Source organism: Hyperolius riggenbachi, chromosome 10 (assembly GCF_040937935.1).
Source record: "Hyperolius riggenbachi isolate aHypRig1 chromosome 10, aHypRig1.pri, whole genome shotgun sequence".
In the NCBI taxonomy this organism is placed as follows: Eukaryota; Metazoa; Chordata; class Amphibia; order Anura; family Hyperoliidae; genus Hyperolius; species Hyperolius riggenbachi.
The window spans coordinates 27,455,343-27,479,390 of NC_090655.1; the positions used below are offsets into that span (position 1 = coordinate 27,455,343).

At 43.9% G+C, this 24,048-nt stretch overlaps 1 protein-coding gene across 2 annotated transcripts in view; it reads right to left on the reverse strand.

Annotated features, from left to right (window-relative positions):
• Window positions 1-24,048, reverse strand: part of LGI1 (leucine rich glioma inactivated 1) — an 83,545-nt gene that overhangs the window by 14,982 nt on the left and 44,515 nt on the right. Inside the window, exons 3-5 of one of the 2 annotated variants that reach the window (XM_068258246.1) lie at window positions 22,604-22,675; window positions 15,371-15,442; window positions 4,338-4,409 (exon numbers count right to left, since the gene is read on the reverse strand). In XM_068258246.1, coding sequence (XP_068114347.1) covers window positions 4,338-4,409; window positions 15,371-15,442; window positions 22,604-22,675 — 216 coding nt within the window. The remainder of the gene's footprint in view (window positions 1-4,337; window positions 4,410-15,370; window positions 15,443-22,603; window positions 22,676-24,048) is intronic. The other variant, XM_068258247.1, reaches the window with a different exon arrangement.

A 24,048-nucleotide genomic window follows, 5' to 3' on the forward strand; every position in this document is an offset into this window, starting at 1 on the left:
AGCTAGCAATCTAATCCTATCAATTTTTTCATCAGCTGCTCTATGGTCAAACTGAACAGAAAATTTCAATCAATCCGAATGTTGGATTTTAAGAATCTAATCGGAAAAGAGAAAATGCCCTAATTGCTCCATTGATGGGAAAAAACGATAATTACCTTCTGATCTTAAAACTTGCATAGAAAGATTGCATCTGATGAAAATGTTTTTACAGTTAATAGGCACCTTTACTGAAACAATAGATCGTTTTGAATGGTTGCATTGTGTATGGCCAGGGGTGGCTCTACCATGAAGCCACTTGAATCTCGTGATTCGGGCGGCAAAATCTAGGGGGTGGCGTTTGGACAAATAGTTGGGGACACCTGGCGCCTGCCTCTTCTCTGCTCTCCCGCCCGCCTTCCTGGCACACAAACTACCCTCGTCTTCCACGCATACCTGAATCCCCATCCTCATTCGACCGGTGGCACCTGCCGCCCTTCCCTATGACATCATAAGCAGGTGAGATATCGATATAAGCCTCTTATCGAGGCATGCTATGGTAAAACCCCATCAATGGCAAGTGACCACCATGGTCAGAGGGGAAGCTTTGATATGCGACCAATCAGGCGGGGGTGCTGTAACTAAACCGGCCAATCACAGCTCGTTATTCCTTCTGCTAACTGGTGCCGATGGTCTCGCGGGCGGGACCAAGTCAGCGTCATTGGGTCAATCACTGCACTCGATCAGTAGCGGTGACATCTGAGAGGTATATATTTCAGCAGAAAGTCTAGAAGAGGCCCTGTGTATGGCCAGCGTAATTCCCAGTGAAATCTACGTGCTGTGATATTCAGTCAGGCACAGATAAGAACTGGAGCATCTATAACTGTGACCCGCCGGTTTCGCCATTTCCCTCCAACGCTTCTATTTATCCCATAACAGTTATCCTCCTGTGAATCACTCTTCCAGTAACTCTCCAGACAGAGAATTAATTAATGGCTTCCATTAAACAAACTGAGAAAAGCCCTGTTTGTGGATGATGTGAAGGTGTAATTTAATATTCAGGATCCCCCGAGGATTATTGGTCATGTCAGAGAAGGATGGGATTTTCCGGCCTCCTGCTGAACACAGTGGAGATAATGCAGAGATTGGGCGATAATGCGCTGCTTTCACTCCATCCGTCTCTCCCAGAGACACCAGTCTCCCCGCAGTCTTCAGCCTTATCTAATAAGAGTGTAAAATGGAATAACCCCGGCGAGGGATCAGATTTCAGGTTACTGCAACCACATCCCTGCAGCACATCCTGGCTGGCTGCAGATGCAATAAATCTTGGATGTTGGTCGTCAGCAGGTGCATAGCGCCAGCCATAGTGGTTGCTATGGGAGCTAGGAGACGGAGGGGCCCAGTTTGTTGCTACATATTTCACTGTCTTTTTTTTTTTTTTTGTCCACCCTCCCCTCAGACCTGCAACTGCTGGCCAGGCCTGTGTATACTTAAAGAGACCCTGAGATGAGCAATACAGCTGCATTTATACTCACCTGGGGCTTCCTCCAGCCCCATAAGGTCCCTGGCCTCTCTCGCTGTCCTCTCCAGCCACTCCGATCAGTAGATTCACCCCCGGTGTTCTGGCTTGCTGCACTCTTCTGCGCATGCACAGCCTGGCCTGCATGTGCACCCCCCGTCATGCTGCCGCCGCCGGGAGTTTCTGTGACTGCGCAGTAATACTGCAAGGCGCAGAGTGCTCCTAGGCATAGGAGTGTGGCATGCGCATAAGCCCGCAACTGGCCAGTATATGGGGGGGGGGGGGGGGATATCTAAAGAGCAACTACTCCAGCAATTACTCACTTACTTACTTGCATTCCACTGCTCGCCGTGGCCCGTGTCACTTCCTACAGTGCCGCCCACATTGCAGGAAGTGACGCGGTGAGCGGTGGAACGCAAGGAAGTAAGTGAGTAATTCCTTCCCTGCTTGCTGCCGGTGTAATGTCAGAAAATGCAGCCCTGCACGCAGAAGATGAAACGTCATCGCGTACTAGAGCATCGGGCTACACGTCTTCAGTACGCGACAATTAAAAGCGCATTCCCGTTTTTATGCAGCTGAATTGTGTATAAACGTTCCGCCCACCACCGCTGACATTAGCATACTAACCTCCTACAGCCCTCCCTGATATCCTCCGTATCATAGAAGGTAGATCTAAAAAAGTGTTTCAAAGACTTTTGATAATTAATTGGCATTGAAATAGAGAGTCAGTGGCGAGCAAGTGGTGGAGTATGCGGCGAAGGGGTGGAGTATAATGAGATAAACAGAGCAATATTAAAATACACAGATTCTTTACACTACACCGTAAGTGAATTGAAGTGCAGCGTTGGAGGATGACGTAGCAGGCATGTCCCACAGCCGCATGCGCAGAACCCACAGAGCTGCAAAATCTGTGGGGCTGCAAACTCTGACACTACACCGGCTCTATATTCAGCGATCATAGTTGGAGGGGGAGAGCGGACAGGGGAGCCCTAGGTAAGGGGGGGGGGGGGGTCTGACCTCCCTCCTCAACGCTGTGCCCGCTTCTCCACTTCCTGGCTGCTACCCCATCCAGGCTGTCTATCAGGGACTGAGGGGGGGGGGGGGTTATTCTCACAAGTTTGCCTCAGGCGGTAGAACTAGAAAATGTAGAGACAAAAATAAATAATTGAACCAAGGCCGCTGTATCAGTCAGTGTGACCTTTATGTTGCCTACCACGCCTGTATTATCTACTAACGTCTGTATTATGTGCTTGTGTGTGTTTCCTGCTTTCTACAACCTCACAGAAAATGACAGCTTTCCAGAAATCATAAAACAATAGATCACTAATAATGACTATAATAAATAGTAGACTAAGCTAATTGAAAATTTAAACTCCACTTTTCAGATCTGGCCGAAGGGATAACAGATGAAAAAACATTAATAAAGACACAACAACAAAAGCTGTTTAGGAGGCGATACCTTTAATGACTAACTCTACAAGATTTCTCGGCAAGCTTTTCAAACATTGAAAGAAACCTGAAATGGGAATAGAAAAAAATATATATATATACCGGTATACATTCCTGGAGCTTCCTCCAGCCCCCTGCAGGCTGATCGCTCCCTCGGGGCCGTCCTACTCCGCCTCCTGGGTCTTCTGCAATTGGCCCTGAATAATCCTGTGGTCTGGGGCCAACTCCCGCCCACCAGGAGCGTTCTGGCAGTACGCCCCTAGCGACAGGGGAGTGAGTGGGGCCGGACTGTGCCTGCGTCGACTGGCCCCAACTGGAGGATTTTCCAGGGCCAGTTGCGGACGAACCAGGAAGCGGAGGAGGACGGCGAGGGAGCAATCGGTCTGGAGAGGGCTGGAGGAAGCCCCAGGTATGTATATATATATTTTTTTATTTCCATCTCAGGTACACTTTAAAGAGAAACTCCAACGAAAATAATGTAATAAAGTGCTTCATTTTACAATAATTATTATGTATAAATGATTTAGTCAGTGTTTGCCCATTGTAAAATCTTTCCTCCTCCTGATTTACATTCTGACATTTATCACATAGCAACATTTTTACTGCTGGCAGGCGATGTCAGTGGAAGGAGATGCTGCTTGCTTTTTTTGGCAATTGAAACAGCTGTTATTTCCCACAATGCAACAAGGCTCCCACAGTGTGATGTCAGAACCATGGCCCTGACATCACACTGTGGGAGGGGTTTCGCCACAATAAAAGCCATACAGCGCCCCCTGATGATCCGTGTGTGAAAAGGTAAAGATTTCTCACGAGAAAGGAGGTATCAGCTACTGAAATTCAATCCTTGGTTACAGTTTCTCTTTCAGTTTCTTTTTCAGGTATGTTACAGAACTGCATGGTTCTGATCCAGCTCTGAAACATGCCAGAAGAAGAAACGTAACAATTCCAAAGCTTGCAGAGGCGCTAGGCTGAGACATAGACACTTGTTGCTGTATGCTCCATCCCCAAGTGCCTGATGAAGCGGCGCCACACCTGCGAAACGCGTTGCAACTGTTTTCTGGCGTATATTAATATATGTAAACCTTTGAAAATTGACAGTTGCATGTCTGCTTTGAGGAGATAAGACCACCACTGCCTCCTCAGCAATTTTAAAGTTTTTAGCATATTTTATCCTGTTGCCGCCTCTGTTCAATTCCTGCGATGCAGAGAAATCTTGTACAGTTAGTCATTAAAAGTATCGCCTAAACAGTTTATGTTGTTATGTCTTTGGATTCTCTCCATGACTAATACCAGACAACATAAACACAAGCATGTGCCGGCCTGCTCAGTATGCTGCATAACCATTGATTATTTAATAGCGTGCTGACATTTTTAGACTTGCGGTTATTCTTACACGTTGGTCAGGGAATCCAGGCCTTTGAAGACGTCCTTCGGAAGAGACTGCAGGTTGTTATTGGCCAGGCTCCTGGAAAGCAAGCAGAACGTTCAGCAAAGGTCACAGCGTCACCATAACTCAACTGACAGCGGAAACGTCATACGAGGGTGGCTGCATAAATACACTTCATACCATAGCATGGCATATCTTTGACTCTGCTAACAGGAATACTAAACTCACTAATATTATAAATGTGACAGTTTGGAGGTTTGGATGTTTGTTACTCAATCACACAGCAATGGCTGAATGGATTTGAATGAAATTTGGCACACACATAAGAACATTACCTGGAATAACATATCGGATACTTTTTAGCCCCACTAAAAAGTGGGCGGAGACAAATACAAATTTCACTCGGAAAATGTAAACTGCAGCCATTCTTACACTGTTAATGGCAGGGTTCTCAAACTTTGCTGAGTTGGTCACTGGGTGGAGGAACCCACAAAAGCCAATCAAAATTCACCTACTGATTTTCAAGGGGAATGTTAATTGCTGCCCTTCTTGCACTGTTAATGGCACAAACCTCAAACCTGATACGGTTGGTCATTGGGTGACTGGGGTTCAAATTCAGAAAGGGGGTGGAGCCACAGCCGATCAGATTTGTTTCATCGGACCATCAGCTAGTATATATTTATATATATATACTGCTTGTTATGTGATGATAATAATTGTTTGTTTCATGAATACAATTAGTTATATTGCACTTAAAGTGTATCCGGCGGTGTGCAGGAGGGACAAATGGGACACAGAAGCACGTTCCCTGCTGCAGGACATGCCTCTAACTAAACCCCCCCGCGGCGCTCTCTGCCCCCCTAGCGCCACGCTATTACACCCCGAAATTGGTGACATGCAGAATGTCAACATCTCGTGGGGGTAGGGGTGGAGAAGCACTCCCTCCCTGCTAATCTCCTACTGGGGGGCGTTCCAGAAACCCTTTTCCAGCCTTGTCTCTGCCCGGCCGCTCCCCCGCCTCCCTGCACACTGCTCTGTGCCGTGACCCTAGGGGTCACGAAACTGAAAGCAGAAGATTGCAGGCCACGGGCGTGGCCGGGATTTTGGCTACCTGATCCGCCCAGCCCACCCTGGATCTGGTAGAATTGTTTTTTCTTTAGTTTAAATCCCCACCTCAGAGGAACTGTAACCAAAGTAACATAATTAATAAAATTGCTGATTGTTTTACAATATTCATTCATAGACATAGAAAAGTATTAAATAGAGGGATGGATGGGTGGATGGATATTTTTAGGCATCACAAATACCTTCTGTTTTAAGAAGGCAAACCACACTAAGCATTGCTGTTTAGTAGGAGGGCTTTTCGGTCTCTTGTAGTCCCCTATACTTTCCTAGTGGTTTTGGGTCACCCCGAGCTGCTTGGTTACTCTGTTGTGCTAGTCTAAGCTCCTATCCCATAGAGCCATATCAATCCCTGCCATGCACTGAGGAGGACCAACAGTCAGAAACAGGCTGCCTGCATGTTGGGTTGATGTGGCTCTGTAAGATTTAAAGCCTAAGGCTTGCTAGACACCAGCAGTTCTGGATGCTAGCCTGGCCTTCAGGGGCATAAAGAGATAATTTGCATTTCAGTAGTGGTGCATTGTGGGTAACCACTGATGTTTACTTATAGCTGAATTATCGCAAATACCTTCTGTTTTAAGAAGGCAAAGCATACTAAGAATATTTTAGATAGACACATTAATAAACAAAGATAGATAGATAGATAGATAGATAGATTAGCACAAGCAAGTAATTTATGAGGAAGGTAAACAGATCAGCGGACATAATTTAACCACCTCCTCCTAATCACTGCTCCGGGCTGGTTTATTGGTCTCTGCGGTAGCAACTGCCAAAAAGAGATTTAAGTATTAAACAAGCGGAATGTTTAATCTGTAGACGGAAAGCAGTGAGGAGGAAGCAGGCGCCTGTGCTGACATGTACGCTGCTACGCACTCCAGCACTGCTAGCAATCATCTTCACAGCACAGCTCCAGTGATACATTTTATTATTATGAATAAGTATTTATATAGCGCTGACATCTTCCGCAGCGCTGTACAGAGTATATTGTCTTGTCACTAACTGTCCCTTCAGAGGGGCTCACAGCTAATCCCTACCATAGTCATATGTCTATGTATGTATTGTGTAGTGTATGTATCCTAGTCTAGGGCCAATTTTTAAGGGGAAGCCAATTAATTTATCTCAGAATCAGAATCAAGTTTAATGGCCAAGTACAAGGGTTTGTACATGGAATTGTTTTTAGCACGGACAAGCTCAAGTAGTACACAAGACAAGATACACAGTAATGTAGGCTAACATACATGCAATCGTAGTACAGGAAGACGATAGAGTGCATCGTAGGTTAATAGCAGCATAGTAGGTCAAGACCGCCTAAGGAGATGTACCGTCGGCGGGTGTCTACCCAGGTGTGAACGCTGGAGCAAGGGAGTGTGATTGGGAGGGAAGGTTGAGGAGATCAATAGCTTGGGGGAAGAAGGTGTTTCTGTGTCTAGTGGTCCTGGTGAGTAAGGACCTGTAGCGACGGCCTAGGGGGAGAAGATTGAAGTAGCAGTTGCCAGGGTGAGTGGGGTCTTTTGCTATCCTGGCGGCCCTAGAGCGCAGTCTGGAGAAGTAGAGGAGGTCGAGTGGTGGAAGGGGAGTACCGATGATCCTTTCCGCAGACTTAATGACCCTTTGTAATCTGTACCTGACATTCGCATCTGTATGTTTTTGGGATGTGGGAGGAAACAGGAGTACCCGGAGGAAACCCACGCAGACACGGGGAGAAAATACAAACTCCTTGCAGATGTTGGCCTAGCTGGGAATCGAACCGGGGACCCAGCGCTGCAAGGTGAGAGCGCTAACCACTTCGCCACCAAGCTTATTATGTCTATTCCCCCCATCCATATGCCAGGCTACAGATAATACAGAAATATGATTAAAAAAAAAAAAACTGCCCAAAAAAAGTAACAAAAAAAAAAAAGTAAAAAAAATAAATAAATAAAAATACTAATAAACAGAAGCAGCCAGTCACTTTACCCAAGGGAGTGGGAATCACCGCTGGTAAAGGTGGGGAGAGGGGGGATCTGCGGCAACTAGCCTATCATTGGAAGACCACCATGGTGGCAGTGGGTGGCCCACTGGAATAAAGATATTGTTACATTATTATTATTATTATTTTAATCCTAGCTCCCTTTCTTGGAGGGACAGTTCCTCTTTTAGAGCCAAATCTCCCTGCCTCTTTTTCTTCCTCATTTGTCCCTCTTATAGCACAGATAAACAGAACAGTGGAATTATTTGTATTTTTTCCAATAAAATGTTATGTGGCTCAAAACTTTGTTCCCATCCATGCTGTATAGGTTTATTTTCACATGATAATGTGAAAGGACAGCAGCAATAATGTTGGTTTCAGTTACGAATCTGTGCATTTTGCTTATGAGGTCTTTGCTGGTAGACATAACTGGGGGCGGGGTGGGGGAGTGGCTGCAAGTCATGCAAGAGGCGTATCTTATCCGCTTTCGGACTAGCAGTCTCTGGCCTCCTAAAGGACCAGACACTTTTTAGTCCAGAAACGTGCTTACTGACGTCACGCCACAGGGACCTGTCTCTCTCGCCATTCGCTCCGCTCTCCCGTCACTGAAGCCCACTCGCTCTGCTGTCGGTATCAGGGCCGGATTTGTACTTTTTACCGCCCAAGGCCCACTATCACCAGCTGCCACCAGACCGACAGCATCCTTAACCCCCCCCCCCCAACACGGCAGGGATTAGCTTGTAGACTCCTCTGAGGACAGATAGTGAAGTGATGGCAGGGATTAGATTGTAAGCTACAGATAGTGAAGTGATGGCAGGGATTAGATTGTAAGCTCCTTAGTGAGTGGCACATTCAGTGAGTGACAGGCAGCTCCGAGATCACTGTCAGTGCCCGTTCGCTGCCCCTTCATCTACTGAATGCCAGATCCAGCTGTTGGTAGCTGCCCACTACTATGTGCAAACTCTATGCAGCAGGACGAATGTTCGGCTGGCTAAATTCTACTGCCATCCTGCTGCCCACAGTTTGCCCCTTGCTTTCCTGGTGCCCTAGGCCATGGCCTTTGTGGCCTTGCCTGAAATCCGGCCATGGTCAGTATGATAGCAGAGCTACGCGAGCCGCCCAGGAGCCGATTTCATTGGCTCCTGACCATGTGATCACTGTGAGACAATCCCAGTCGCAGAGATCACATGGTTGGGAGCCAATGAACCACCTGGAAGATATAAAGGGCTTAAAGAAAACTCATAAGGAAAAAAAGGTGCCCCTGGGGGTACTTAGCTCGGGAGGGGGAAGCCTCTGCCTCCTAATTAGGCTTCACCGTCCTCCTCGGCCAGACCGATCCTGTACTGGGATTCCCAATAGAACACAAACAATTACAAACCATTCTCTGCTGCACTCAGAGCCGGATTTAGGCCAAGGCCATCTAGGCCATGGTCTAGGGCACCACAGGAGGAAGGGCACCAAAGCAGCAGGCTAAACTGATGCAACATTTACAAGCTTGCAAATGCTGCAATGCAGGGAGATCAGGCGAGCGCCTGACTGCGGTACTCTGCTGCCAGCTGCCTCTGTGCATGTCTGCATTGTAGCCGGCAGACAGGAGAGACACTGATGGCTGCTGCGGTGTGAAGGTGAGCTGGCTACCTATACTGAAAGGTGAGGGGGGGAGGGATTAAGGGAGTCATGTGGCTACCTATACTGGAGGGAAAGGGGATGTGTTATCTCGCTACCTATACTGGAGGGAAGGGGGGGGGGGTTATCTCGCTACCTATACTGGAGGGAAGGGGGGGGTTATCTCGCTACCTATACTGGAGGGAAGGGGGGGGGTTATCTCGCTACCTATACTAGAGGGAAGGGAGGCGGGGACATCTGGCTACCTATACTGGGGGGAGGGGTTCATCAGGCTGAGGCTACCTATACTAGAGGGAAGGGGGGAGGGTCATCTCCCTACCTATACTAAAGGGGGGGGGGTGGTGACAGTAGCAAAGAGCGGTAAAGAGTACAAATTCGGCTCTGGCTACGCTCAGGCGCACTAGCAGCTTCCTGCTCGAGCTCCGTTAGAAATACCCAAGCCCGTTTATGTCCGCTCTACTGTGCAGGTGCGAGGCGTCTGTGACTCCCACAGGAGCGCGAGCAGGAAGCCGCTAGTCCGCCTGTGTGCTTGCCGACAAGGGTCTGATAAGGAGGTCTTTAGAGGTCCCAGCTCTGGATCCTCTCTGCTGCGGAGGACAGGGGGAAGCCTCGATAGGATCCAGAGCCGAGGTAAATACCCCCCAGGGGCACATTTTTTTCCCTTACAAGTACACTTTAAAGAGACAAAAAAGCCCTCAATGAAAAAGCAATGCTAAATGTAATTGTGCCTTCTTACAAGTCTCTGGATGACTCATGTCTCTAAGTGACCACAAGGGGGAGCAAGATCCCAATGCAAAGGATTCAAGACACAGTGATGTTTGTCACTGTGTTAAAATTCAATAAAGTATCTGACACAAAAGGTACCCAGGCATAAAAAAAAGAAAGAGAAACCTCCTTATCCTGGAACAACAGGCAAAATTAGCTCAGAGGATTTAGGGTAAACCTCCACTACCCCCATTTATGTGTGTTTTTCCCCACAAGAACACAAGCACAAATCGCTTTAGAAGTAACAGTAAGGCCCTTTCCCAACCCCTCTCTCCTGGTTTCTCTCCAACAACCACCATGATTTCTTCACAATAAGCTTAAAGGACCACTACTGCAAAAATCATAAATTTAAAATACATTTAAACACATACAAATCAGAAGTACATTTCTTTCAGAGTAAAATGAGCCGTACATTACTTTTCTCCCATGCTGCTGTCACTTACAGTAGGTAGCAGAAATCTGACAGAACTGAAAGGTTTGGACTAGCCCATCTCATCATGGGGGATTCTCAGGGTTTTCTTTAGTTTCAAAAGCACTTAGTGAATGGCAGTTGCTTAATCCAACTGGTAAAATAGTGTGCAAACAGGTAGGGGAGTTGGCCAGCATCTTTGTATAGATGCTTTCCAGGGAGTGTATTTGTAAAGAATAAGTTACATTCTTAAAGTCCCCCATTAAGAGATGGAATGGCCCAAACCCTGTCAGCTCCGTCAGATTTCTACTAAGTACTGTATAGGTAAAAAAAAAACAACGTTTTGTAAGAAATAATACCTTTTAATGGCTAACTAATAGAGTTAAATGATGCAAGCTTTCTGGGATCTAGTCCCCTTCTTCAGGCATATTTCCAGATGTAAGCTGAAGTAAAACACTTTTTTTTCTACCTATATAATTTGTTTGGCTAACACGGTACAGAAACTTTTTTGCTACTAAGTACTGTAAATGACAGCAACATAGGGGAAAAGTAATTTATAGCTCATTTTACTCTGGAAGAAGCATGCTTCTTATGTGTATGTGTTAACATGTATTTTAAATTGTAAACATTTTCGCAATAGTCGTCCTTTAAGTAAATCCAGATCTGAATTGTAGGAAAACGTCTGTTCTCAAATACTGTCCAGCTCAAAAGAGCCTTAGAAAAAGAAGTCCCTTGTCTTTATCCAGTATTATTCTGATCCCATGTGTTATCTATGATAAGGACTGTATTATTACACTCCACTAATCCTCCACAGAGAATCCAAACAAACAGCCCTGTGTCCCGAGTACAAGTAATGTCTCCCACATGCATAGCTGAACGCCTCTCGCTGCCATGTGCACTTTGCTGAACTATCTTCAGATGTGGTTTCCACACCAAAAAAAGTTCTCGAATTGTGTTATTGGATTTGTAGAAGAGCAGCAGTCGTAGCCAAGTGTTTATGAGCGTACAAGGCTTTTTCTGTGCTGGAAAGCTGACATTTCTGGCACCGACGCATCCTTCAAGACCCAACACCGTTATCCACCAGCGCTAATTCTTGTTTATAGCGAAGGACTATTAGCAGATAATGACAACTTAGACAAGTCACATGGGAAGAATTGGGAGATGAAACAGTTGGCGGCCTTCAAAGGGTATAGATAAAAAAAAAACACCGGGCTATGTTTTCTGTTAAGAGACTGGCGGATCTCTCTCTCAGAATAGTGGCAAATCTGCCTTCTTCTTAAGATCATAAAGCGTGTTTATACTGCAACATCCAAATCTTAATGAGTCCCAAAACTTGTATATTAATTAAAACGTCTGGCTTCCCACAGATACCGTGTGGTTACCTTTAGATGGTTGGGGGGTCTGGTAGGGTTAGTCATAAGTGGGAGGTTTTCTATTAGATAGGCATACGTTGGGGGAGTTGTTAGGGCTAGGAATAGGTGAGGGGTTGGTTAGGGATAGGTTAGGGGGTTCTGATAGGGTTAGGCATAAGTTGGGGGAGCTGTTAGGATAGTAAGAGGTGAGGGGTTAATTAGGGTGGTTCTGATAGGGTTGGACATAAGTTGGGGGTGCAGTTAGGGCTAGGAATAGGTGAGGGGTTGGTTAGGGTTAGGTTGGAGGGTTCTGATAGGGTTAGGCATAAGTTGGAAGTGCTGTTAGGGATATGCATAGGTGATGGGTTGGCTAGGGTTAGGTTGGAGGGTCCTGATAGGGTTAGGCATAATTTGGGGGTGCAGTTAAAGCTAGGAATAGGTGAGGGGTTGGTTAGGGTTAGGTTGGGGGTTCTGATAGGGTTGGGCATAAGTTGGGAGTGCTGTTAGGGCTAGGAATAGGTGAGGGGTTGGTTAGGGTTATGTTGGGGGGTTCTGATAGGGTTAGGCATAAGTTGGGGGTGCAGTTAGGGCTAGGCATAGGTGATGGGTTGGCTAGGGTTAAGTTGGAGGATTCTGATAGGGTTGGGCATAAATTGGGGGTGCAGTTAGGGCTAGGCATAGGTGAGGGGTTGGTTAGGTTGGAGGGTTCTGATAGGGTTAGGCATAAGTTGGAAGTGCTGTTAGGGCTATGCATAGGTGATGGGTTGGTTAGGGTTAGGTTGGAGGGTTCTGATAGGGTTAGGCATAAGTTGGAAGTGCTGTTAGGGCTATGCATAGGTGATGGGTTGGTTAGTGTTAGGTTGGAGGGTTCTGATAGGGTTAGGCATAAGTTGGGGGTGCAGTTAGGGCTAGGAATTAGGTGAGGGGTTGGTTAGGGTTAGGTTGGAGGGTTCTGATAGAGTTAGGCATAAGTTGGAAGTGCAGTTAGGGCTAGGAATAGGTGAGGGGTTGGTTAGGGTTAGGTTGGAGGGTTCTGATAGGGTTAGGCATAAGTTGGAAGTGCTGTTAGGGCTTTGCATAGGTGATGGGTTGGTTAGGGTTAGGTTGGAGGGTTCTGATAGGGTTAGGCTTACGTTGGAAGTGCAGTTAGGGCTAGGAATAGGTGAGGGGTTGGTTAGGGTTTAGTTGGAAGGTTCTGATAGGGTTAGGCATAAGTTGGAAGTGCTGTTAGGGCTAGGAATTGGTGATGGGGTTGGTTAGGGTTAGGTTGGGGTTGTTCTGATATGGTTAGGCTTACGTTGGGAGGGCTGTTAGGGCTAGGCATAGGTGGGGGTTTCCATTAGGCTTAGGTTGGGGGGGTCAGTTAAGGTTAGGCATAATTTGGGGTTTTCTGTTAGGGTTAGGCATTAGTTGGGGGGGGGGGGGCTGTTAGGGCTAGGCATAGGTGGGGTTGGTTATGGTTAAGTTGTGGGGTTTTGGTAGGGTTAGGCATAAGTTGGGGGGGGGGGGCTGTTAGGGCTAAACATATGTGGGGGATTCTGTTAGGGTTGGGCATGAGTTGGGGGGGGCTGTTAGGGCTAAACATATGTGGGGTGTTCTGTTAGAGTTAGGCATAAGATGGTGGGCTGCTAGGGCTAGTCATAGATGGGGGGTTGGTTAGGGTTAGGCTTAGAAGGGGGAGTCGGTTAGGCATCAGTAGAGGGAGGGTTTCGGTGAGAATGTGGTCAGGTTGGGTGACAGTAAAAGATCGGTAAATATTGCTGATATTTGATTATCGTAATTGCATATTAGAATATTTACTAGCTGAAAAGACCCTAAAATCCGTAAATAATCATATCGCCAGGGAGGTTAAAGGACACCTGAACTGGGAGGGATATGGAGGCAGCCATATCTATTGCCTTTTAAACAATACCAGTTCCCTGGCATGCTTGTTAAGGGTCTATGGCTAAATGTATTAGAGGCAGAAGATCAGCAGGACTGCCAGGCAACTGGTATTGTTTAAAAGGAAATAAATACGGCAGCCTCCATATACCTCTCTGTTCAAGTGTACTTTAAAGAGGAACTGTAGTGAAAATAACATCATTAATAAATTACTTTTTTTTTTTTTATAATCATTTAACGATTATTTAGTCAGTGTTTGACCATTGTAAAATCTTTCCTCTCCCTGATTTACATTCTAAAATGCATCACTGGTGGTGACATTTTTAGTTCTCTACGGAATGTTCGTTACTGAGAGCTCTGTGCACAAAGGGAGATACTGCTTGCTTGGCAGTTGGAAAAAGCCATTGGCCTCAATTCACTAAGTTTATCTCCTGTCTTTAATAACATTTCTAGAGTTGTCACCATGGTGATAAGGCAGTATTCAGGAAACATTTTACCTCAGGCAAACTTAAAGTTAAAGAGGAACTCCAGTGAAAATAATGTAATAAAAAAGTGCTTCATTTTTACAATAATTACTGTATGTATAAATGATTTAGTCAGTGTTTGCCCATTGAAAAATCTTTTAAATCCCTGATTTACATTCTGACATTTATCACATGGTGAAATTTTTACTGTTGGCAGGTGATGTAGCTGCTGCATGCTTTTTTGGCATTTGGAAACAGCTGAAAACAGCTATTTCCCACAATGCAACAAGGTTCACAGACAGGAAACTGCCAGGAGTACCACGGTACTCAGAGTTTCTTGTGGAAGGGGTTTCACCACAATATCAGTCATACAGCGCCCCCTGATGGTCTGTTTGTGAAATGGAATAGATTTCTCATGTAAAAGGGGGTATCAGCCACTGATTGGGATAAAGTTCAATTCTTGGTTCGAGTTTCTCTTTAACTCTGCTGTCTTTAAGTTAACGTTTCAGTTTTTAAAATAACTACGGAATTAGACAGGCTGTTAATTAACTGCATGTGAAAATAACTACAGAGGAGGTAACTTAAAGTGAATCTCCGGACTAAAAATCTACTCAGCAGAACTGAAAAGGCTTGGTGTTTCTTTAACAGTTTCACAGCATCAGAACTTTGTTTTTCTTACCAAAGCATCATTTTTAGCTGCATTTGTAGCTAAGCTCCACCCATCAAAGAAAACTGCTGGGCGTTTTTTCCCTGATGCTGTGCAAAGCATGATGGGATTTCCTATGTTGTTGTTCACATTGCCTAGCAACTGGGAGGGGTGATCAGCACACAGGACAGTTGGAACTGTGTCTCATGCTCCCTGTCACCTCCTTTCAACCAAAAAGATGGCTGCCCTCATGAAATCAAACATTTGCCTGTTCTTTTAAAACAGGGTGGGTAAGACATTATATTACCTATGTATTTTAATTAACATAACTAATGTAACTTAATGACAGTATGTTTGTTTAGGCTGGAGTTCCTCTTTAAGGAATGAAGAGATAAGATAACTCTCTCGCTGTGAGGTGGTAAGTTTTCTCTTGCCTTATTATCTCCAGCATGATCTTAGTGAATTGAGGCCATTATTTCCCACAATGCTACGAGGTTCACAGACAGCAAACTGTCAGGATCAGGGTCATGACATCACAATATCAGCCATACAGACCCCCCTGATGATCTATTTAAGAAAAGGTAAAAATGTCTTGTGGGAAAGGGAGTATCAGCTACTGATTGGGATGAAGTTCAATCCTTGGTTACAGTTCATCTTTAAAGCAACACTGTGTTGCATAGTTACAGCAGCCAATGAGATACTGCCTTTCAGGTCGCTAGCACCGACATCAAATCACTTTAACACTCAAATAGTAACTCTCTTTAGTAATTCTGTGGCTATAGAGTACAGTTTCCTCCCAGTATTCCTACATTCATGTTATACTTACAGGTGAATCAAGGACTTCAACCCACGAAAAGCATTTCTTGAAATGGACTTTATTTTGTTGTTCTCAATAAACCTAAACGAAAAATGAGAAGACGAGTTACACATCAGGACGGTTAGGTAATGAAAGCTGGCAATGTAGAGGGCCGTGGTACAGGCTGAGGCAATTGTACATCCATAACTCATAAGCCATACAGAACTGTACAGTATTCTACAGTAAGGAAGGACAATCTATACAATGCATGGATGCAGAATTGTGTCATATGGCTGCCCATGTAAGGTGCAATGGATGGCTTAAAATGGACCTGAACTCTTACACAAGACAGAAAGAAAACTTAGAGAAATGCACCCTGTGAGTATTTAGAGAGTTTAGCCTGTCTAATCCCCCCTCATCTGTAACTAATCCCAAATGTAATTTAATCTCAGCTGTGTCAGCTGGCTGCCTTGGCAGAGAAGCTAATTTGTAACCACAGGATGTTAACCCTATGTTTGTTTCCATGAAAGCAGGAAATAGACACACTGCAGGTTTATTGCAGGATTTGTTGAAAGGTTATTATGCTGTTGCTTAGCTTTTAGAGTAGAGAGGAAGTTTTGAGTTCAGGTCCACTTTAATACATAAGAGAGCCCAGACCTCAATCCCATTGAGAATCTGTGGGATGAGCTGGAGAAGAATTTGTGCAGCTGTTCGACTTTCTCATCATCTCTTCTCAAGATTTTGACAAAGAAATAAAGCAACTCTGGATATAAATAAATGTTCTAACGTTGCAGAATCTTTTTTGGGGGGACAGGCAGTGTACTATGACTTTTTATAAATTCAAGGGAACTTGAAAGTATTTCTGTTTTGCCTTCCCCATGACAGCCCTCTGGTGTTTGGGTTGTTGCAGAGGCTGAAGGATGACATCAAAGAAGAGCGCTACCCAATCGTGTGCTCTACCACAGTACACTTCTATGATGATCGACTTTCTGATCTGATAATAGCGATCGGAAAGGAAAAGATCGTAAATCATCAATCGTGGTTATAAATGGAATGAAAAGTTATAATTAATATGATCATTTCGATAATGTGATCATTTGTTAACGATCGGCAACATCAACACTCTCTAATTTCAACCAATTTGAACGATATTATCGGGTGGGGAAGACGATAGTCTCTAAAAATTGTACCATTAATTCTTCAGCTTCTCATGACAAAATATCTCTGACGTTGGTGACTGGTCACAGGAAGTGTGCTTTGCCTCTGAGTTCCTCCGTATATGAGTGACTGGCTATTGGTTCCACTAAAACTTGTTTCCTGCTACATTCATTCTGCAATCCTCGTTTGAGAAAGAAACAAGAGATGTAACCTACTGTTGTAGCCCCACGCAGAGGCATCAAATATTTTTAGTTGTTCTAGATTATTGGAGAAGCCTTAGTAAGGTGACACAGTTCATCGCCTCTTCTGCAATATTTTCAGAAAGTTTTAAAATAAAGGCTCGTACACACGTCTGATTTTTCCAAACGACCGGTCGTTTGGACATTTGAACGTCCGGTTGTTTGGAAGTAAAATCGGGCGTGTGTACGGTCGGTCGTTCAGCTGATAAGACTGGATTTGAACGATCCACCAAGCGGATCCGTCAAAACCTGTCTTATCAGCTGAACGACCCATCGTACCGATTTGACGTCCAAACGACCGGATGTTCAAATGTCCAAACGACCGGTCGTTTGGAAAAATCTGACGTGTGTATGTACCTTAAAGTGAACCTCTGAACTAAAAATCTACAGAACTGAAAAGGCTTGGTGTTTCTTTAACAGTTTCACAGCATCAAAACTTTGTTTTTCTTACCAAAGCATAATTTTTAGCTGCATTTTTAGCTAAGCTCCACCCATCAAAGAGACCTGTCCGGGCGTTTTTTCTCTGATGCTGTGCAAAGCATGATGGGATTTCCTATGTTGTTATTCACGTTGCCTAGCAACTGGGAGAGGTGCTCAGGACACATGACAGTTGGAACTGTGTCTCACGATCCCTGTCACCTTCTTTCAACCAAAAAGATGGCTGCCCTCATAAAATCAAAAATTTGCCTGTTCTTATAAAACAGGGTGGGTAAGAGATTATATTATCTATCTATTTTAATTAACATAACTAATGTAACATAATAACAGTATGTTTGTTTAGGCTGGAGTTCCTCTTTAAAGAGACACTGAAGCGAAAAAAAAATATATGATATAGTGAATTGGTTGTGTACTATGAATAATTACTAGAAGATTAGCAGCAAAGAAAATATTCTCATATTTTTATTTTCAGGTATATAGTGTTTTTTCTAACATTGCATCTTTCTCTAATATGTGCAGATTACACAACACTCAGCATTCAAAATGATTCTTTCAGAGCAGTCTGTGAACTAATGACCTCTCCTCTGGCAGAGAAAAAGTAAATAGTTCAGGAACAGTTGAGATAATAAAAGTCAGAAAACAGCCCTCTCCACGACTTTGAAAGTCGTAGAGCTTAATGGCTTTTTTGCATAGAGATAACAACTGGAGTTTCTTAACTCTTCCTGTACTGGAAACAATTAGACTGATGTATCTGATCTTAATGTTTTATTTCTTAGCTGTACTACACATACAAATCATAATATCATAATTTTTTTTTCACTTCAGTGTCTCTTTAAGGCCTCTCTCACAGGAGGTTAAAGTAGGTGAATTCACTGCCTGTCAGCTGCTCCGGGGCAACAGCATGGCGCATGTTCTTAGCTTTTCTTATTTTTAGCTATGTGATGCTTGAAGGGTTTAAAATCCCTTCACAGCATCTCAATGGGATTCAGATCTGGGATTTGATTTTACCATTACTGAATCCTCCATTTTTGTTTTTAGGCGTCGGGCATGATTCATAACGCTTTTTTCACATGTTTTCCTCTGTTTTCACCGTATCTATGTTATATTTTAAGCTCTTAAAGAGCAAAAATATAATATAATTAAGGTAAGAAAAGTAATATTGAAATGAAGTTAATCAAGAAAAACTTACTTTGAGTGATTATTCTGCTTGTAAATGTGCTGAAAGGTTATTGTTATCAATTAGGTGATAAATAAGTCATTTATGAGAAAGTTTGTGAATAGAGCCCATTGGGAGGTTCAGTTTCAACTGAACTTCAGTCTTTTGATAGATGATGTCACATTATTTTCAAGCACATTTTGGTGAACGCAATGTAGGGGAAATAAAAACCCATAAATTATCTGTTGAAATAATCAAAAGTTTCTAGGGAGTTTCCTTACTGTTCATGACTGTAAAAATGATAGAACAGTAAGAGACAAAAATACTGACAAAAAAAATCAGGGGGAACCAACAGCAACCTATGCTGAGAAAATTAGATGGATACGCACATCCTGTGACCGTTCACTCTCATCAGATATTTCACATATGTTTTATAAATAAGCCACAGACCACAAAAATGAAGAAAACAGACATCAGGCTAGCAATTACTCATATCTGTACATCCATTTATGTTCCTAAAAACTTACTTGATACAGATTCACTTTAACGTCAATGATGTTTAAAGGGAGTCTGAAGCGATTTTGATACTTACCTAAGGAGAGGGAAGGCTCTGGGTCCTACAGACTCGTTTCCCCTCAGGCTCCCCCATTATGAGTCTATAGGTGCCCGTTAATGGTACAATTTTTTCACAAAATGTGGTCTTTCGATGCAATTTGAATGATCAAATTGTATAGAAAATTCGCTGTTTATGAAGGCAATCGATAAGTAACGATTCTTTGGTCAATTGCTTAATAGGATAAAATCGATCCGGAATTTGGATTTTATGATCGTATTTGAAGAAAGAATCGTTCAGTAAATGTGAAAAATCGATAATTACCTTCAGTTTAGTTCTGATCATTCAAATCGCATCGAAAGATCGCATTTAGTGAAACATTTGTACCGTTAATGGGCACCTTATGACCCATAGGTCATAGACTGATCTCTTCCGCTTTGGCTGGGCTCCGGAAGTGTTCAGAAGCACTCGGGCTTCCGAAAGACGGGCCACTCCGGACTGAGCATGTGAGAGCGCCCTCTCACGCACTCGCGCATGCGCAGTACAGAGCCGCTTGTCTTATGGAGCCCGTGTGCTTCCAACAACTGCTAAAGCCTCCTACGGCGGGAGATTTGAACAGAGAAGCCTGCGGAGGAACGATGGGACCGTGAGAAGAACGGGAAGGCTCTCTAGGATCCAGAGCCTTCCCTCTCCTTAGGTGAGTATCTGTTTTTTATTTTTAAAATTGCTTCAGATTTACTTTAAAGTTAAACTTATAATTTAAAACACATACAAATAAGAAGTTCATTTCTTCCAGAGTAAAACGAGCCATAAATTACCTTTCTCCTATGTTGCTGTCACTTACAGTAGGTAGTAGAAATCTGACATTACCGACAGGTTTTGGGCTAGTCCATCTCTCCATAGGGGATTCTCAGCATGGCTTTATAAAGACACTCCCTGAAAATGATTAATGCAAAGATTCTGGCCAGCTTCCCTGCTCGCTGCACACTGTTTTGGCAGTTGGAGGGAGCAACTGCCATTCACTAAGTGCTTTTAAAAATAAAGTAAACCGTGAGAACTCCCCCATTTGAAGATGGGCTAGTCCAAAACCTGTCGGTTCTGTCAGATTTCTACTACTTACTGTAAGTGACAGCAACATAGGAGAAAAGTAATTTATGGCTCATTTTACTCTGGAAGAAACGTACTTCTTAGTTGTATATGTTTACATGTATTTAAAATTTTAAGATTTTCACGACAGAGGTCCTTTAAGTCATAAATCATTTCAATTCATTAAAATGTAAACTTCACCCAGTTATAAATTAGAGAACGCCAACAGCCAAACTGAACTAATCCTTAAATGATGAATTCTGAGCAATCAGATCACCAATAAAGATTGAGGCAGTTTTGCTTCATTTTGGCCGTCTCCATTATAGGGGGGTGACAAGTAGGGATGGTCCATTAGATGCAAGTCATTTCGAGTTCATGCAGTATAATGCAAATTTTGTATGCAAATTTATGTGGCTTAAAAATGAACCAATCAAATCTCGCTGAGGTAAAATTAGATTGGTCAGTTTTCAAACTGCATAAATTTGCATACAAAATTTGCATACTTCGAAATTATTTCCATCTCATTGGCCACTCCTAGTGACAACTATTCAGTTACTGAACAACTATACAAAAATAACTTTGGTTTAAAAGAGGAGAAAAAGGACACAGCAAATAATACAGGGTGCAAAGGACATGCAGGGAGGGAGGAGGGAGGAGACATGCGTTGTACTAAAGACACACCAGTATCAACTACATAACTCAAATAGGAGCACTGAATTATGGGATATTCTGGGCCTCGTGTATAGAAACTGTAGGAAGGGAAAGAGAAAGAGCTGTTCAGGGCATCTTTACATGGATCAAATTGTTACATTTCTCCCCCTTCACCCGCTTATTTCTTGTTTATTGAGCATATCAAAATGTATTTTGTTTAAATGGCAGTGCCCATAAAACATCACAAATGTACATTTAAAGGACAACTGAAGTGAGAAGAATATGGTGGCTTCCATATTTGTCTCCTTTTAAGCAATACCAGTTACCTGGCAGCCCTGCTGGTCTATTTCGCTGCAGAGGTGTCTGAATAACACCCGAAATAGGCATGCAGCTAATCTTGTCAGATCTGACAATGATGGCAGAAACACCTGATCTGCTGCATGCTTGTTCAGGGGCTATGGGTAAAAGAATTACAGGCAGAGGATTAACAGGACAGCCAGGCAACTGGTATTGCTGAAAAGGAAATAAATATGGCAGCCTCCATATCCCTCTCACTTCAGTAGTCCTTTAAAGAAATTGTCAGGCAAAATAAAAATGAGTTTCACTTACCTGGGGCTTCTACCAGCCCCATGCAGCCATCCTGTGCCCTTGTAGTCACTCATTGCTCCTCCAGTCCCCCACCATCAGCTAGTTTCGTTTTTGCCGACCTTGGGGTCGTCAGGCCGCATTGCGTACATTTTTACGCATTCCGGCTTGTGCAGGAACATTAACACATACATTTTTACGCCTTAGTGGTGCAAAGCGTAAAAATTACGCTTTGGATGGCAGCGTGGGAGCGATCCAGGCTTATGGGGCTGGAAGAAGCCCCAGGTATGTATAAAATAGTTTTTCTATTTTAGCGAAGCATTCCTCTCTGGTTCTCTTTAAGGGACACACCCAGAGCCGGATCATCCACAAGGCAACATAAGCATCTGCCTAGGTCCTTGTGGGTGTCCACATGCCTGTTTGGCATTTCCTGTTATCCCCCACCCCCTCGACCTACTTGCAAAGCCACATGCAGGGCCGGATTTACAACTCAGAGGCCTGTAGGCATAGGCTGTCTGGTGCCCTAAACTCCTCCCCTGAACACAGGCCACACCCCTAACTAAAAAATATTCTGAACTCTTATCCTTGCCTCATGTCACTAACTGTCCTTAGCATCTTACACTCTTGGCTGCCTGTCAAGTTTCCTGTCAAGTGACAGACAGCCTATTGGGCCAATCAAAGTTTGGGGATAATGTCCTTTAAAGTGATTGGACCTGCAGGGGCTCAGGGCAGGATGAGTCGTCATTGCCAGTTAGCAGGCACAATTTCGTAGCGCTCACTATGCTACTCTGATTAGGCACGCTAACTCTGATTAGACACGCTAACTCTGATAAGGCATGTTAACTCTGATAAGGCATGTTACCTCTGATAAGGCACGATGAGCATGCAGTAAGGGGAGCTATAGTGATAGTGAATCAACCCCAAAGTGACATGAGATAAGTATTATGGTGTGTCTGAGGTCAGTGATATAAGGCAGGGATTAGACTGTAAGCTCCTGAGGTCAGTTATCTGAGGATGAGGGGCCGCTTCTCCCACATAAGACGCCTGTAGGCACGTGTCTACAGTGCCTTATGGCTAATCCAGCCCTGGTCATGTGATAAGCAGGAGAAGACTTCTTGCCTACAAGTCCCCATTTGACCTTCATTCCGTCTCGGGACAGACCTGACAGATTTATCCTTCAGTTTTTATGCATGAGGCCCATATCTATCAATCGAGAGTACAAGAGCAGTCCTCAATGTCATCTGTTAGCAGAACACTGAGGACTTCCAGCGGGAATGAGTTTCCATCCTGTGCATTAAGGGGGAGATGAATAAGGCATGAGCGGTGGAAGTCGCTAGGCCGCCAGGCGCAGAGTGCTGTGTATGTGAGTTAGAAGAATGGTAATGGCTCATACTTACAAGTACTCTAGGTGAGGAAGACCAGAAAATGCATCATCACTGATTGCATCAAAAGAGTTTGAAGTGAACAGTCTGCGTAAGTACAACACACAACAATTAGGACAAGGAAGAGAGAGAAGGCGTCTGAGTTTACGATTGAAGAAATTAATCTGCTTAATAGGAGTTCATAGTCAAAAAAACAAAGGCGTTAACTGAAATGAGAAGGTTAAAAGCAGGGATTAGAGCACAAGTTATTATGTCTCGGAAGATGATTGGATCATGGGTCTTAGCGGAAACACACTCGTTGTTGAGGGGTACCACCATTGTGACAACACGCTCCATTGCCTTGGTGACACTTATACAGTCTTGGGAATTTGAGATAGCCAATGGGAATTTGACACTGAGGGACATTTATCAAGAATGTCTGAGACAAAATATTGGTAGGTTTTTAGAAATCCATGCAGAACTGTCTCAGCCATCCTAAGAAATCACTAAATAGTGCAGATTCCTTCTTAAGCTGTTAGGAATAGGAGGAGTTAGGAAGGTCTCTCAGGCAGTGCAGTGTGTGAGGGTAATTGCTGTTGCTGAGGTAACCAATACATCTGCTCTATTACATCAATGGGCAGCACTGGAAGGGTTAAGCACAGAACAACTTCACAGGACACCTGGCAGCAGGGGGAGGGGCACTTCACAAACTATGCCAAGCCTGCACTGCTGCACTATCTGTAGAACTGCTATTAAGCACTTCTTAATCTGCAGAAGTTTAGGGATGGATTTGCACTTTTCTTAACTGTAGTGCAGCTCTAGAAATCCACGCTAAACTTCTGCTATTAGGTAGGATTTGAGAAGTTTCTTATTGTCATGCAGAACTGTTCCTTTGCTGGTTAGAACAGTTTAAGAAGAAAAAAACTATTGGAAATGCTTTGATAAATCTGGCCCACATTCTTACAAGCAGTAGCATAACTACAATTCATGGGGCCCCACAGCAAAACTTTGATGGGCCCTCCAATGCTCACCCCCCTTCCCTCCTGTTGGTGCCCTTCATGGCCATGGGGCCCATCTCACAAGAGTCATTAAACATGTGTTACCATCATGATCTTCACACCAATAATAAGTGTAGCCACTAAACACCTGATCTGAAGTATAGCCCCCTGTATCAGAGGAAGGGAAGGTTAGTAGCTAAGACCCCACAAGAGCTCTGGGCCCCCCTGAGATCGCAGGTGTTGGTCCCCTCTAGTTACACCCCTGCTTACAAGCATATAAAATATCACTTGGGACTAATGTGGAAGTCAAGTGAAAACTATACGTTACTATTTATTTTACAGTGGGATGCGAAAGTTTGGGCAACCTTGTTAATCGTCATGATTTTCCTGTATAAATCGCTGGTTGTTACGATAAAAAATGTCAGTTAAATATATCATATAGGAGACACACACAGTGATATTTGAGAAGTGAAATGAAGTTTA